At 38.8% G+C, this 16,383-nt stretch overlaps 1 protein-coding gene across 1 annotated transcript; it reads right to left on the bottom strand.

Annotated features, from left to right (window-relative positions):
• Positions 1 to 2,310: 2,310 nt before the first annotated feature.
• On the bottom strand, positions 2,311 to 15,648 carry LOC113657036 (sarcalumenin-like). The gene is made up of 7 exons (XM_027168565.2): positions 15,523 to 15,648; positions 6,871 to 7,500; positions 5,894 to 5,989; positions 5,510 to 5,605; positions 4,766 to 4,882; positions 4,338 to 4,571; positions 2,311 to 3,970 (listed from the first exon to the last, which is right to left on the bottom strand). Exons 1-7 carry the CDS (start codon positions 15,572 to 15,574, stop codon positions 3,093 to 3,095), a joined length of 2,103 nt encoding a protein of 700 aa, XP_027024366.2. The 5' UTR covers positions 15,575 to 15,648; the 3' UTR covers positions 2,311 to 3,092.
• Between the last annotated feature and the right edge of the window lie 735 nt (positions 15,649 to 16,383).

Genomic DNA, 16,383 nt, shown 5'->3' with positions numbered 1-16,383 from the left:
CTTATTTTAGAGGAGGAGGGCGGAGTGAGTGTGAGTTTCAGTGTGTGTGTATGTGTGTATATATATATATATATATATATATATATATATATATATATATATATATATATATATATATATATAATGTATGTATTTGTCGGGTTGCCAGATTCAACTGACAAACCAATCCCCCTGGTCACTCCCGCTGTAGTAGGGATGTAATCAAATAAAGTTTTTTTTTGTTGTTGTCATTTAAAAAAAAAACGAAAGCAACAGCAACAACAACAAAAAAAAATCACTTACTAGCTCAGACTAGACTACATTAAAGCAAGCAGAGACGTCATGCAAAAACTTCCATCAGGGGGCGCTCACGTCCTGTTACGTCACGTCACTTCACGTCACGTCAGACATCAAATGGCGGCAAGCAGAGGAATGCTAATTTCCACAACCAGAAACGTGATTACATAAAAATGCACTAAAAGGTTCTTTAGGGACACGTCTCCAAAATAATGTTTATAAATCTTCCAGTCTTTTTCAAGCATGCTTTAAGGATCCAAAATAGTTCTTCCAGGCCACTGTTAGTTTACAGTTTACATTATCATTGTGATGGATCCAGAACCTGGGAACCCACCTTAGATGGGACCCAGTTTGTCATAAGGTATCACACATGCACATACGCAGCTACAACTGAAAGTAACCCATCAAGTCTTCTGTCATGTAGGAGGAAACACATGCAGACCCAAGGCCTAAACCAGCAGTGTCCAATCTTATCCACAAAGGGCCGGTGTGGGTGCAGGTTTTCATTTCAACCAAGAAGAAGCCACACCACAGTCTACTAAAAGCCAAGAACAACCGATTAAACAGGTGGAATCAGGTATGGTTTCTGCTTGGTTGGAATGAAAACCTGCACCCACACCGGCCCTTTCCTAATAAGATAGGACACCACTGGCCTAAAAAAGTAAGGCAGCAAACAAGGCTTTCTGCTACACCACTGAAAAATAAAAATATATATTTAGCTTTAGTTTTTTCCCCCAGATTTGTCCTGGGTCCTAGAATTTGAGAACAAATTAAACTGACAAAAATACTTAATTTATCTTAAATGTATTTAAGGCAGGACACTTGATCTTTTTGATTGTTCGTTCATTCGATTTTGTTTTGTACTGCCGTGCCATTTCCATGCTGAAGTCAAAATGCTTCAGTTAATGTTTGTATCAAACATCACGTTTGTAATATTTAAAAAATTGCTGATCTCAAAGGATTTTCACACTTCAGTCTGTAGAGGTTACTCAGAATTGTGTGGGGGGAAAACCCAACATACAGTAAAAAGCAGTTTTTGAGGCAGAAATGACTCATTTATGATAAATCCATGACCAGCCTTGCATCATATATTCAAGCTGTTGGAGTTGGTGTAATGTGGTGACTTTTTCCTGGCTCACGGTGGCCTCTTTACTTCTAATCAAACATTGTTTTAATCCCACAGCCTTTCCGAGTACTGTTGCTGATCATGAGTTCAGGGTACTCTCTGTCAATAGTTCTGAATCCATTAGAGGGCCTTTAGGAACATCTGACAAATCTGCAGCAATTATGTGATGCAGCCTAGATGGACCTAGAGGAATCCTGGCTATGAAGACCTGGAGTCTGTTCTGAGAGCAAATCGAGGACTCTGATGTCTTAGGATGGTCTTCCTAAGAATGGTGTCAAAGTGTCAGTGACCAAACAAAATAGGAATATTTGATATTTTAATCCTGTGGAGACATTTTGCTCTCCCCAAAAAGAAATAGTCTTTTTTTAATCTTATTTGTAACTTGAGATTGATGTTAGGTTTAAATTTAAATGTAGCACAGCCTCCCAAAATGGTGTGTGTGTGTGTGTGTGTGTGTGTGTGTGTGTACAGGCTACAAATATGTACGTTTTATTTTTCCCCCGATTACACCAATTACTTTAAGTGTCCCCTGGTGCTCTCATTGCTATTGCCTGTCCTCAAATCCCGGGTAAGGAGCAAATCCAGCCCCTGAAGCGTTAACTCTCAGTGCTGGTCCCAAGCCCAGATAAAAATGTGAGTGTTTCATCAGGGAGGGCATCCGGTGCAAAACGTGTAAAATCAAAGATGAGTCGCTTTGGTGACCCCAGACAGGTAGAAGCCAAAAAGAACACCACCAATTACTTTAAGTGCTACATGGCTTCCCCTAGTGTACATTCCGTGCCATAGCATCTTTGGAATGTTAATCATAACTGGGAAATCTGCCAATTTCACCAATAAAATATGTAAATATACCATTATTTTTATCACCCATACACAATAATTGTGTACTGCGGAATTAAGGCACACTGTAAAATAGGAAAGCTTTAATCGGAAATTACATTTCACATGCAGCGCTACATACATTCATCAAAATGAATTACTCAGAAATATTCAGGAGGCAAACGTATTGTGAAGTTAGAAAACTGAGATGTTCTCAGAATATATTAACTGACACTAAAAAAAAACGGCAACAACAACAGAAATTGTGTGAGGCGTAAGAAGTAAAATCGAAAAGAAAACAAAAGTGTACACATGCACGTCCCAAAAGTCTCCATACATACGGGAAATGAATTTTTAACACAGTGTCTAAATTTTTTTTTTTTTTATACTTTGTTTATATTAAATTTTTTTCCAGTTATTTTTAAGAATGTATTTTTTAAAAGGATATTTTTTAAATAAAGTAACATTTGGTAGAGAGGGGTGTTAATTTTCCCTATGAATGGAGACTTATGTATTGGACGCCCTATGTTGTGTACAGGGAACATGATCTTTTGGTATATTTCTGTCCACTAAAATCTGAAAATGAAGCCTTTAATTTTCAATTGACTGATCGTGGCTTTTTTAGCCCAACATCCATTTAGTCATCCATACATCCACTGATCATCCATTCATCCACTCATCCATTTATTCATCCATTCATTGATTATTCATTCCTTTATTCAATTTCCATTTCACAATTAAAGCCTTTATTTACTGCTTTTTTCATGTATCGACACATTGATATGTTCGCTGCCCTGAGTCCAGTATGTATGAATGCTGTTGTGCAACCCAAAAATATTAAGCCCCACCCTGTCCTTTCAAAGAACCTTCTTCACTGCCTTCTCCAGGGGTTTTTGGGTTTCTCCTCTACCTTGGGCTTTTCCTCAGCCTTTGGCCTCTCCACTACCTTGGGCTTCTCCACTACCTTGGGCTTCTCCACTTCCTTGGGCTTCTCCACCTTTGGTGCTTCCTCAGTTTTCCCAAGGCTGGCCAGCAAAGTAGGCAGCTCCTGTGTGATGGCACTCTCAATCTTCTCCAACAAGCACCCACCCCTCCAGCCACAGTGCTTCTGCAACAGTTTGAATTCTCCCAGTGCATTCACATTGAAAAAGTCCTGGTACAACTCTGGTCCTGGTAGATCGAACTTACTCACGTTGGTTTTGGCCAGCACTGATTTGTAGATGTAGAACCGGTCAGGATCAGCCACGATCTCCTTCATCACCTCATGTGAGTCGCCAAACCAGCCAAGCTTCTCGTGGTAGGTTTGGAGGTAACGGTCAACAAGGAGAGCATGAACGCGAACACGGATGGCATGGCGCCGCAGAAAGGCGATCTTGTTCTCCAGCTGGTTCTCAATGGCCTGTTTTAAGTCCTCCATGAGAGAGACCTCTTCATGAATGAAGAGTTTTTGGGCAGCATCGAGTGTGAAGTCCTGAGGCCTGAATGAGCCGACATAGACACGTGGCGGCTCCGTCACGTTGATCAGTGGTGCCAGGCTCCAAAAGAGAGCACCATACACACGCATCAGCTCCTGAGGTACCAGGCTGTCAGCTTTGTTCAGGATGATGCGGATTTGCGACTCGCGCCCTTTCATTTGTCTGAAAAGCGTCTCCAGCTCCAGGCCCACATCCAACTTAGTCGGATCGAAAACCAGGAAGATCAGATCTGCACGATCGATGAACCACTGGCACACTTCATTATAGGGATATCCTACAGGAAGAAATACACTCAGTGTAAAATGGAAGAACATTTAGAACCACTGTAAGGATTATTTTAAGCTGCATGTGCATAATTATGATGCAGAAATGCAAATTGCAGTATTTGGTTAAAATCAGCAACCATATGTCATATAACATAATGTAAATCCCAGCACTGATGAATTCTTCAATCTGATTGCTCAGAAGCAGCAGCTCTGACAATATAACCTAAGTAACAACTTACACAGGGACTTGGATTCTCCAATAAACTGTGGCTAGTTAAAACAGTATATAACAAAGATAAAAGTACAACTGTTGGCATTTCTTTAAACAGAAATTTAATTAAGATTTTGGAAGGAATCTCTAGTGTAATAAGCTACCTCTCTCTTGCTGCTTGCGGTTCTCGATGATCCCTGGTGTATCTACCAGCGTGACTCTCTCCAGCAGTTTGTGTGGCATCTCAATGCCCACCAGCCTCTCCAGGAAACCCTGGCCAAATTTCTCCAAGGTTGAGAATGAGCGGGCGGTATCAGTCGCCATGACAATGCCCTCAATGGTGCGTACTTTCTCGCCGTGCATAATTACAGTGTACTCAGATGTAGTGGGCTCCGCACCTGAAGGGGGGGACATCATGGAAACCACGTAATAAATTAAACACCACTTTTGGTATACGAGTGCCAGTGATCCACCGATATTTGAACCGTTTTAGAATAATTAGAATTTCTGGTGTTTAGCTTTTCTAATTTGCAAATGCAAAAGCTGGTGGATTGTAGAGAAATAAAACAACATTGATTATTCCCGGGATTACCTGTGTAAAGCTCCTGTGGTTTGTTGTGCAGATCCAGGAGGTAGTTTATCATGGTGGACTTGCCGACGCTCCAGGGGCCCAGAAACAGCACCATGGGTTTGGAGGCGATCTCGGCATCTAGAACCCAGAGAGAAACAGTAACAGCAAAGAAAACCGTTCACCAGAAGAGGGCGACAGTTCTAACTTCCATTTTAGAAAGTATCTTAGTTGGAAGTAAGAACATTTCTACCAACTTAGTGTTATTAACCAGTACTGCATTTTAACATTCCCTGATCATGTTGGATCCTTATTGCTGTAAAAACACAAAAACCTGGTTTATTATAGCCAACCTCTCAATCTTTACATGCGAGACCCACTGTAGTTTTGTACATTGGTCAAAAACCAACACATTTATCTAGCCTTAAGCAAGTTCCACACCTACATGACATGCAAAAGCAGCAGTCTGTAGTTGGACAGCTGCAATGTCATTCAAATGGCTTCTGGTTCTTGGCCATGTTATCTATAAAACTAAAATAAATAAACAAATAAATAATAATATATATATATATATATATATATATATATATATATATATATATATATATATATATATATATATATGTGTGTGTGTGTGTGTGTGTGTGTGTGTGTGTGTGTGTGTGTGTGTGTGTTTCTTAATGAATACAAAATTCCTATCCCCATCCCTAATTACTTTATGTGGACACTTTTGTTATAATTGCAAAAATGGGGCCAGGAGATGTTCACCTGAGACCTCATGCTGTCTGAGCTCCTTGTACTTGTATGCCTCCTCCAAAGGCTTGATGGCTGTGTGGTAAATGTGTTGCAGCTTCTTGACGATGGCTAGCGAAAACCAGAGACAAAAAACAAGCAAGAGTGAAAAATAGCGCAAAGATAAAAAGGCTGAAGAGAAATAAATCAAGCATCTGATTGTGTATTTTGGTGAATTAAGATTAAGATTAAGATTTTGCAATTAAATTATGTGGCTAATTTATTACTCACCTCTTTTAATAAAGCATTAATATCATTCACACTTATGGAGATATAGTTTCAGCAATGGATATAACTGCACAAAATTACAAAGAAGGCCTGAATTGTATGAGTGTGTGTGTGCGTGTGTGTTCGCCCAACCTGAAAAGCGCTGAGCAGGGTCAGTCATAGCCAGACGTAGCGTGTTGTCAATGTGAGACCTGTCCCTCATCTCAGAGCCTCCCAGAGAGGTCTTCCCTAGTGCCAAGCAAAGAGGAAAGTGACCACAGTGTCATCAGTGGCTCTATTGTAATAATGACTTGAAAACTTAAAAAACCTTTATTGAAAACCCAGAAAGTCAATTCTCGACCATGCCACTGATGGATTTAATTTAACAGCACCCCCTGCAGGGGTTTATCCTCCCTTAAAATCTGCCAGTCCTTTGAATCTGAACTGAAGTTCCAATTTCACTACATTTCCTCATGCCCACATTTTAAAACCATGACTGCAAGAACGTTAAGCCATTCCCCAGCAGCAGCTGGCGCCGGAACATGGTGTTATAGATCGAGTCCATAGAGCTATTTATGTTAGCGGGGTTATTCCTGAGCTCTGTGGTGTCAGGTTCGAGAGCATGGAGAACAGAAAGGGCAAGGCTTCTCCCTTTTATAGCATCGTTAACACTTTCAGACTCTGTGGTAAAACTATACAGCAAAGTCAGCACAGAAGTATTGTGGAGTCGTTTTGTTATATTACTTCGGTGAGACACAGACTACAAACATTTTAGCATTACTTGTCTCACTACCGGTCTCACCCTTGTGGAAAACAAATCTTTTCAAAAACCTGTGTAGTTGATGTGCTCTATTACCCACTATAACTTAAACCAAATCCTTATGCCAAATCAATAGCAGAAAATAGAAGGTTTTGTACATGGAACAGGGAAACATTTGAAATCTATGGTGAAATTTAGTGCAAAAGCTAATTCCAACACTAAAACTGGGCTAATTGCAATTAGCTAACTGCATTAGTTTATACACCTTGCTCCAAAAAATATGTACTTTTTCTGCGACCCTAAACATTAATGCACTAAAATCTGTGTGCAACAAAAATTTCTGAGCCTTCTGATAATCAACCTTGTGTACCTTTGCCTGAGCTTTTGCGTGCTGCCTCCTTTAACACAGACTCCTTGACAGCCTCAGTAGGAGGATCAGTTGATGCTTCCTCTCCTGATTCTTGTACAATCTCTGCTACATCCTTCTTCACTTCTACAGACTTCTTAGTCTGTGCAGTGTCAACTTTGGATTTTTCTACAGGTGCCGCATCTGCCATAAATGTTGCAGAGATGGTGTCACTTCCCAAAGCTTTCTCCTTCAAAGGTTCTCCCTTGGTCACCTCTTCCCCCACCCCAGTAGGATTAACTGTGGGATCTTCTTCATCCTCCTCCTCCACAGCCACGTCCACTTCATCTGCTCCCTCCTGTTCCTTGTTCTCCACCTGCTCCTCATCTTCCAACTCCTCCTCCTGGCTTTCTTCCTCCTGCTCTGACTCTTCTTCACTTGGCCGCTCCTCCCTGGCTACATTGCCTCTATTGGGGGGGACCAACTGAGAACCAGTGCTGCAGGGCTGGCAAACGGTTCGCTCAGGTGCAGGTGTGTCATTTGAGGAACTCTGGCTGATCTCCTCAGTGCCATCGCAGCAAGGGAACAGGTCACCTTCCGGCTGCAGCTGCAGACGCATCAGAGCCTCATCTTCAGGCACCTCACTCACCGAATCTATAAAAGAATGAGATCAATGGCTTGGTACCTAAAGATATATGAAGAGATACAAGCCTACAGACAGGAACATGCTGGATTTGCATTAAAATTAAAAAATCTATTGAAATTTTAATACAGGGAATCCTGAAAACCTTGAAATCAATTAAGGTCAAGGAGTACTGATTCCTCACCTCAAGTAACTGACTCTAGGGATAAGAGACTGCTAAATCTGTATTCCACAAACTAATATAGTCTGGAAACAAGCCTAAAATGACAACTCACAAAGGAGGTAGGAGAATGAGAATGTGATCCCTCATATCAACCCAGTATCTTGAAAAACAAATGGGATATTATTAATGCCGTATTAATGCTACTGGAGCCTAAAGAATCTACTCTAGCCATTGGGCAGTGGTGGATCAGTGGCTCCAAGTTAGTGACCAGAAGGACTGGGTACATGCCCCAGCTCTATCAAGCTGCAACAGCAGGGTCCTTAACCAAGGTAATTGAACCTCTCTGTTAACCGGTCAGATACATTGGCATTGGAGCACTCTTTATTAAGCATACAAAGCTGTTCTATTGCATTAACTTGACGGAGCAGATGTTAGCGTTACGTCTTGGTTTTGCTTTCTCTAACTGGTAGGTGTTGGTATCACACAGCTATCTCACAGGAAATAGCTACAGCTGTTTTGCACAGCTTTCCTCCAAACTCCTATAAACAAGCTGCTACACAGATTGGCAAACCAAAATTCCCCTTTGGTGTAAATGTGTATGTGATGGATATCTATATGAACAGGATAGTTACAGAATATAAATAAATATGGAAGTTTTGTTTGGGTTACCAACGAGAACAATGTGACCATCGAATAAAATCAAGAAAGAAAGCGAATTATTTTCAGTTACCATGCTGTAAATGATATTAAGAACAGTTCCCTGACTTTTGAATGTCTGTCTGCGCGTTCACGCTAGCTGAAAGACGAGCTTAAATGTGCCAATGTCAAATCCCTTGAGTATGATCCATCACCTGACTACTGGCATTTGTGTCAATGACGTCTTTGTATCTGACTGTATCAAAACAGATGGGATGTGTGCAGGCCAGAATGTGATTTTCCTCACAGTATGAAAAAGAACGTACCAAATCATTCCACAGGTCTGGGGCGATAAGTCATTTGGCATCACAGTACCAGGATTGCAAAATATGATCTGTCAAATTAACTTGGGTAATCAAAGCACCAGATATTGATACTGGTCAAAGGCAATAGACCATAGTTCAACCAAGATAAATCCAATTGCTACTTTGGAAACATTTTAAGGTGCTAGTCTTTAAGCAATGCTTTACAGTACACAAACACAGTAAAACGATACAGTACAGTTCCTAAATGCCATGACATACAACAACCCTGCAGGGAACCATGTATTGACCCCAAGACTCTCTGATAGACAGCAGGGAATGATGCACTGTGTGTGCGTTCAAGCTATGCCCGGATCACAGACCTTGATCTCTCTTGTGTGACCGTCTAGAGTTTCACCCCAGTGTTATAAAAAGGACAACACTGCATAGCGACAGTCTGATTCTCTCTGTGTGAGTAACTTCACAGCCAAACGTGGAGATGCTAGCAGACTAGTTCTATATAGAATGTATTTTGGAGATTCCATTGCCAACGCACTGCTGACAAAAGAGTATTTCTAAAATGGATTTTAAAGATGTGTGCAATCATTCGTATGATAACACTTTCTGCCATGTAATGTTTATTAGCATTTGTGGAAGGAGTCTCCAGTGTCAGTGCTTTGTAACAGTCTGATGCTGTAACGTTCTATTATGAGTAGAGAGGAGTTTGTGCTTTGCAGTTTCTCCTTAGTAACGTGAAAAACTTTTTTTTTTAATAGTCGGAGGAATGAATGTTTATTGTTAGACAGTAATCAGAGGAACTACCTTATTTTTTTAGTTTTGTTAAAGGTCCACAATTTGACACATAGCAACAAGCAGAAACATATAAAGTGAATTCTTTTCAAAAATGTATTTGTTGACAAAATATTATATACTATTATATTAGCTACTATTATATTATAAAAAGATAACATAGTTCAAGACTGCATGTGTAATTTAAGAGAAAATATACAACTGCAGGGTTTTACCGTTAAGTCTACATCATGTTATTGATTATTTTCCTCTAACAGCATACCCTGAAGGGATTTATTTCTTACACATATGGTATCCTGGGTTGACACAAGATTGACCCATTATTGTCAGCGGTAGAATATTTAATTTCTTCTCCGGACATGCCGCAAGATCAAAGTTGTTGACTGGAGGCAGACTGTAAAATTGTTTTCGTTTTGCTTCCCGTCTTAGCAGCGGCCCTGCAAAAGAAAAGCGGTGCGCCCTTTATAGGCAGAGCAGCTTTGATTTTAAATGCTTCTATACGAGGTGCTGGCCTGCCTCGGTGATTCAGCTCTAATGATGAGCTCTGTCATGGGCACCAAATTGACCTTGGTATGAATCAGCTCCCAAAATAGCAGCGCAAGGACAGCGGGTACTGTTTGTGTGTTCGCGTAACCAGAGCAAGGTTTAGCCCCATCATTACACACACATGCAACATGTTGATACCAGTCTTACAGGCGTACATAGTTACACTAATGCTTTAATAGTTTCCTTGCGAACAATGATTAGCATAGAGAATCAGATCCTGCCCACAATGGCTTTACAAAACACTAACACTGTCGCCACACAGTCAGTTAATCTACTACCCTGAAACATGGACTTGTAGAAGTAAGAATCTAAACCTAAACATAATCAGCAAAGGCATTCCTTTTTCACTGAAGCTACAATGCTAACATAATGCCCCCTCAAATTGTGAACTGCATAAACCCAAACTTGATTTGTTAAAATTTTGATTTAATTAGTTGTTACTGAATGAAAGAACTGCACAAAATGACCCTTTGCTGTGTAATGTAGCATACGTGAGGTAAAAACAGTTTTTTTAATTGTTATTATTATTATTTAGTGTTGCTTCTAGGATTTTATTGTACATCTATAAATACGTTAAAAAATATTTAATTTAAATAATTATTATTTTAAATATTTTTTTAAGTAGCTTTAAACATAGGTTGTACTTTTTAGACTGTTAGCAATCAGACTTCCTTTACTTATCAAATTTAGCCTCATAGCCTCAGTGCAAAATATCTTGTCTGATAACTTCTTCCAGTCTGATTAGCATATGTGCAGGGGAATTTGAAAGATGGATACAGCTAATCTATGCTAATGCTCCCCAAGAAATGTGGGGATTTTTTTATCCATCAGTGGGCATCGGTTAATCTTCTACAAGCTAGGTTGGAGTAGATCGACATTATTTTTCACATACGCTCACTCACAGTTTCGAAAGTGTTGAAGGAACAGAGCACTGTTACTTAAAATATTAGCAATTAAAAAAATAAACAAAAAAAATTACAATGCATCGATATATATATTTTTCATGAAATAGTTTTAGCTAAATGTATGCTAGCTAGATTCTGGAGAGAGCTTGATAGCAGTAGATATGTTCATATTACCAAGTGCTACTCATCTTTCTGGGTTAAAGATGGAATAAATAAAATGTCAGTGTGTGATCTCAATTCAAATATAACATTTCAATTTACAGTAAATCACAAGACTAAGCTAGTTAGCTAACTAGCCAATTCACCAAGATTCAAAAGATTAGGCTAAAATATAGAGTAAATAAAATAATTAGCCATACTTGATCAGATGCTAGCTAATCGTAGGCTATCATGTAATTAAAACCAATAGCTAGCAAGCATTAGGCTAATGAGAGCTAAGAGTGAGAAAGTTCTGTGCAAATATTCATCCTTCCTTTTTAATAATTATTTGCTAGCGAAGTGAGGAGGCTCTTGGGATTTGGGGACCGTGTTCCCTGCAGGAACTGTGAAGTAGCGCAGGTTAACCTTCACAGAATCACCAGAGACAGCATGTGATGAAAAATTAAATTACAGTTAATGTGGTTAGGGAACGAGGGAATCCTCAGAGAGATTTATGGAGGTAGCTTCCACATAACCCAAAGGTTTAGCTTGACTTAGAGAGGATGTGAGGACATGTGGAGATGGAGGCGTTCTGTAGCAGTGTGTGTTGTGTGTCATTTTAGCATGAAATGCTAATTCAGTTCTTTGAGGCAGAACCCTTCGGGAAAATTAGTCCCTGATCACAACAAACAAACAAACAAACAAACATAAACATGGGTGTTCTCACCACTCTTATTCATAAAGTTTTTTCACTTCAGTTTTTTCGAGATTAAACTTTAAAGATATGTTCATAATGGCTGCAAACTCATTAGCAAAGTATTTTAAGATGAATAAATGATCCTTTTAGAAAATTATAAAATTGGGAAAGACTTTTCACTGATAGCCTTGGGCTAGCTGTATTTTTTGAACAAAGTATCAGAACAATAATTTCTATACTACTGTTGTAGTTTTTCTGTAGAGAGTGAGTGAGTAGCTAGTGCAGTGTGTAAGCTGCATGTGTGTGAGCTGCAGTTTACTGTATGTTTATGTGAGAAAGCGAGACAGAATACGTCCATGTTTACATGTTAAACTGATGTACGTGTATCGAGCCAGTCAAAACATAACTACATAAAAATGCAGTGATTAATTTGAGACGACCTGTAGAATGCCTGACTTCCCCTGTCTGAGATGTGTGTTGTCTATGAAGTTTGTCTCTCTCTTTTTGTATAAAAAAAAGACATATTGTTTTTGTATTTTGTAGCTACAGTATGACACTAATGTAACAGAATCCGTCACACTTGCTTCCAAAGATGTGTAGGCTGAAAGCTCTTTGACACCACTGTTGTGTTTTTTCATAGAGAACAGGGACAGTGTGAGAAAGCGCTGGAAATTACATCTGCATGATGCTATCTTTCATCATTGTTAGCTACATTATCCTAGCTTTAACTAATTGTACACAATCAGACAAGTTAATCATTGCTGAATGCAATTAAATAAAATTTAAAAATGAATAAAATTAAAGCATGTTTTTGATACATTTTTTAAAAATGTTCTGTGTGGAAAGTGTTAAATTCGTATGTAGGCGGTGGTCGTCTTCTCTCATGTGTCTGTCTAGAGGAAGCTAGCCACAAATTCTAGAATTCTTCTCTGTCCCTAAACTGAATGGTTTAGCATGCTCATTGAGGTTATATCAGTCTTTTGTAACCTTGTGCATGCTGGTGTCTGTTTAAATTCAGAATCACCTCAGTAGTGAGTTATGTTTATATTTATAGATATTTAAACATTATATTTGCTATTAACACTGCAAGCAGAAACAGAAAGCAATAACTCATGCATCAATAGCTAATGCTTTTGATGTAAGCTGGGGCTTTTAGCTGTTGAGATGAAATGGTGCAATTTACCAAAACTAAGAAACCCTGGGCTGGTGACAATCCAATTTCTGAAGCAAATCTGTAACCGGGAGTGAGTGTGTGTGTATTGGGAAAACCCGGAGTGCTAAAACAGGCTCCTACTGTAGCAGCGCTAGCTCCACTGTTCCTGTAAAGTATGTCCCTACAAGGTCAGTCAGATGGAAATAAACAGTGCTGAAGTGATGGCAGCTGCACAGACGGTGCACAGTGTGTGTGTGTGTGTCAGGTGGAGGTTGGTTCAAGATTGTAAATGTCTGACACGTGTGTGAGAATGTTAAAGGGATGGCCACCTTACGTCATCTTTTCTCCCAAAACATTGTTTCACCACATGCACAAGCCCAAGGACAGATTTTAACCCTGGCAAAAACAATCCCATCCTGAGAGGTCAGAGGTCATAAATAGATCAAAATGTGCATCAATACTAATGAGAATGCTAACATTTCGGAGTGACCTAGTGATCCTAAAGCTAACTCTAATTTCATGTCGATCACCCATACCTGGAGCAACATGGGGAATATACTATACTATATATAAAATATGCTATACTCCAATTTATAACTCCAATTTAACAGTCTAAAATGGTTATCATAGTTAAAGATATTTGCAGCTCCAACTTTAGATTTGGATTTGGCATAAAACCTGGAATTGGTTTCCTAAAATGTTCAGATCCTAAGGTAAAATACAATGTTAGTCTTGCTTTAAAATGTAATTCCATATTAATAAACATGGACACTATTATATAGTATTTTGTCATAAGGGATGGGGTTAAATTAAAATACTTGTTTCTCAGGAAGTGCAAGTCCGATTCAGCTGAAATTTGGTGTACTGCAGTGTTAAAAAATCTTAGCCAATCAGCATCAGTCATCGCTTAAATGCATACATGTATGTACAAGTATGTTCAGACATGCTCCCTTTGTTGTTATAATAATATATAACTTACCATTAACTAACAACTGGTGTAATGAACCTCACAGGATTAACATACTTTCTAAAAACAAGTGCAAGCTACTGAGATAAAGACAAACTAGCCAAAGTAACAAGATGTGACTGACTGGACACAAAATATGTCAAACGGTTTCAATTTTCTGGAAACTATATCTATAGTAAAAAGATCTGAGCTATTTATGTTTACATCTCAAGCCAGTTTTGTATATTAGAAGTGATCAAGTTAGATCATTATATATCATTACAAACTTACTAAAACACTACACTTGTGTGTTGTGTGTGTTCAGACTATCAACTCGTGTTACAATTCAAAGCAGCTGACTATAAGTATACACCTTACTTTAAAGTGCAGATATAAATAAAACCTAATACTTTTGTTTTGTGTGTGATAGGACAGTCCCATAGTTAGTCAGCTAACCAATTTAGCTAACACAGATGACACTATTATAGCTTGGCTAACTAGCAATTTTACTGTTAAATCATGGAATATAAACCAGGTAAAAAAAATGATCTGGAGCTTTACAGACACCTCGAATACCTAGCCAAATATTAGCATCTGCTAGCATGAGATAATTATTTACAGTTCATGAAACACAGTCCGGTGTTGTTGGATGCCGAGACGAAAACAAGCTAGCTAACCAAAATAACTGTAGGTGTCTGACTGAAAATTACACAAGTGAGTCTGTCAGTTGACGGTAAAAAAAAATTAAAATAAAATAAAGTGAATATAAAGATAGAGAGGAAATGAAATTAGTGTTCTTATTACATAAAATACTAAAGTGTGCCACTGATGCAAATGTACATGTGTGTATTTTGGCAGATAGGAGGGGAAAAGTCTGGTGAACATGAGCCATCTGACATTCACCTGCACTCAACACAACACTCACTAATGAGCTGCGCTTGATCCTGAAGAATACAACATTCAACACTTCATATTCACGTTCTATGGAAGATTCCCTGGGCATTTAGGAGCCTTTATGAGAATTATATTAAATTAAATAAATAATTATGTTTGTATGTTCTTTTCAAAAAAAACATTTTTTTATTCCTGAATTTTATCACTTGTGGCCTTGTCCAGGACATACTCGGTGGTTTATAGTAATATTTCATCTTTCTGAACATAATGCTTTTTTGTAGCTACAGTACTTAGGCTGTAGAATTGGATTGCATCTTATATGTACATTTTTAACATGTCAATCAATAAATGTCAATAAATAAAGGAATAGCTAACAATTTGCACACAATTTCCTCGCTGTGTTGTGAGAAGCTCCTAGAGTGAAGTGTAGTTATTCATCTCACCCTGAAGTTTTTTTTCTCTCTCTCCAATAACAGCACTTCCTTAAAACAGAATCCTCTAATATCACACCGATTTGTCGACTGTTACAATTTTACATTCACCTACATACAGTAAGCCTGTCATGTTAACAAAACTCCAGAAAGTGCAACCTTGTCTGTCCTGAAGACTTTTTCTTGGAGAAAGCAAATATATATATATATATATATATATATATATATATATTTATATATATATATATATATATATATATATATATATATACACACACAAACACACAAAAGTCCCTGTGAACAAGCTGTTACTAAAGATATGATAACATATCACAATGAGTGTGAAGAAGTCACACAGTGACAGATTCCAGTTCATGCCTTTTTTGCCTATTTAACTGGAACTTGTTCTTACCGGAGGTGGCGAGGGCCAGCAGGGCAAGCAGGCAGGACAGTGCAAGCTTCATTTTCGACTGCCGGGGGTGACAAACCTCTCCTGCAAGCTATATATACCCCCTACGAAGGGCAGAGGGCATTTAGGGAACGGGGGGTGGGGTGGGGGGGGGAACGAATATGACAACTGCCATGATTGGCAGCAGCTGCTTGGGCCAATCACAAAGCCGGGGAAAAAGGTGAAAGAGAGAGAAAGGAATATATCAGAGAGGAAATCTGACACAGGCGACAAATCCCAACAACAGGCCAGTTCATTGGTCTAGATTGTTCCCTTGTCTGGGGGTAATATTTTATTGGGTAGATGTGGCATAGATGAGATTCATTTTAGAGAAGGTTCCAGCATGGTACTGTAGTACCACACAGTGTTATTTCGTACACAATCTTTAATCTTACACAAATCTATCCAGAATTTGGGAATGGACAACACTATGTAATGTAGTGGAACAACATCATACCTAAGTAATCAGTCTCTCACTTTTTTCTTTCTCTTGAAGTTCAAAGTTTGGAATGTTACCGAAAGGCTGAAAAGTGCAAACTCATCTGACATGGAAGCCTTTCAGTGGCTGAAATCTTAAAGCTACAGCATTACCTCAGAAAATTACATGAATGCTAACACTGGAGACTGCATTTATGAAAGGAGTCTCCAGTGTCAGCATTCATGTAATTTTCTGAGATAATGCTGTAGCTTTAAGATTGTTTCTGATCAATTCAAACAGATTTAAGAATAAAAATAAAAAAGAAGGCAGATAGGACATAGAGGACCAGTAGACTGATGATCTGTGAACTTGATCTGCGAACCAGCCATGATAACAAAACATAACAC

The sequence above is a fragment of the Tachysurus fulvidraco genome, chromosome 1 (assembly GCF_022655615.1).
Source record: "Tachysurus fulvidraco isolate hzauxx_2018 chromosome 1, HZAU_PFXX_2.0, whole genome shotgun sequence".
Classification (NCBI taxonomy): Eukaryota; Metazoa; Chordata; class Actinopteri; order Siluriformes; family Bagridae; genus Tachysurus; species Tachysurus fulvidraco.
This window is presented reverse-complemented; position numbering and strand designations above follow the sequence as displayed.

Bases quoted from the DNA above. Each gene is read 5' to 3' on its own strand.
- LOC113657036 (XM_027168565.2), bottom strand. From the start codon at position 15,574: ATGAAGCTTGCACTGTCCTGCCTGCTTGCCCTGCTGGCCCTCGCCACC. The intron at 7,501-15,522 runs GTAAGAACAAGT...ATTCTTTTATAG, and splicing joins GCTGGCCCTCGCCACCTCCG to ATTCGGTGAGTGAGGTGCCT. The intron at 4,572-4,765 runs GTAATCCCGGGA...CCCCCCCTTCAG, and splicing joins ACCACAGGAGCTTTACACAG to GTGCGGAGCCCACTACATCT.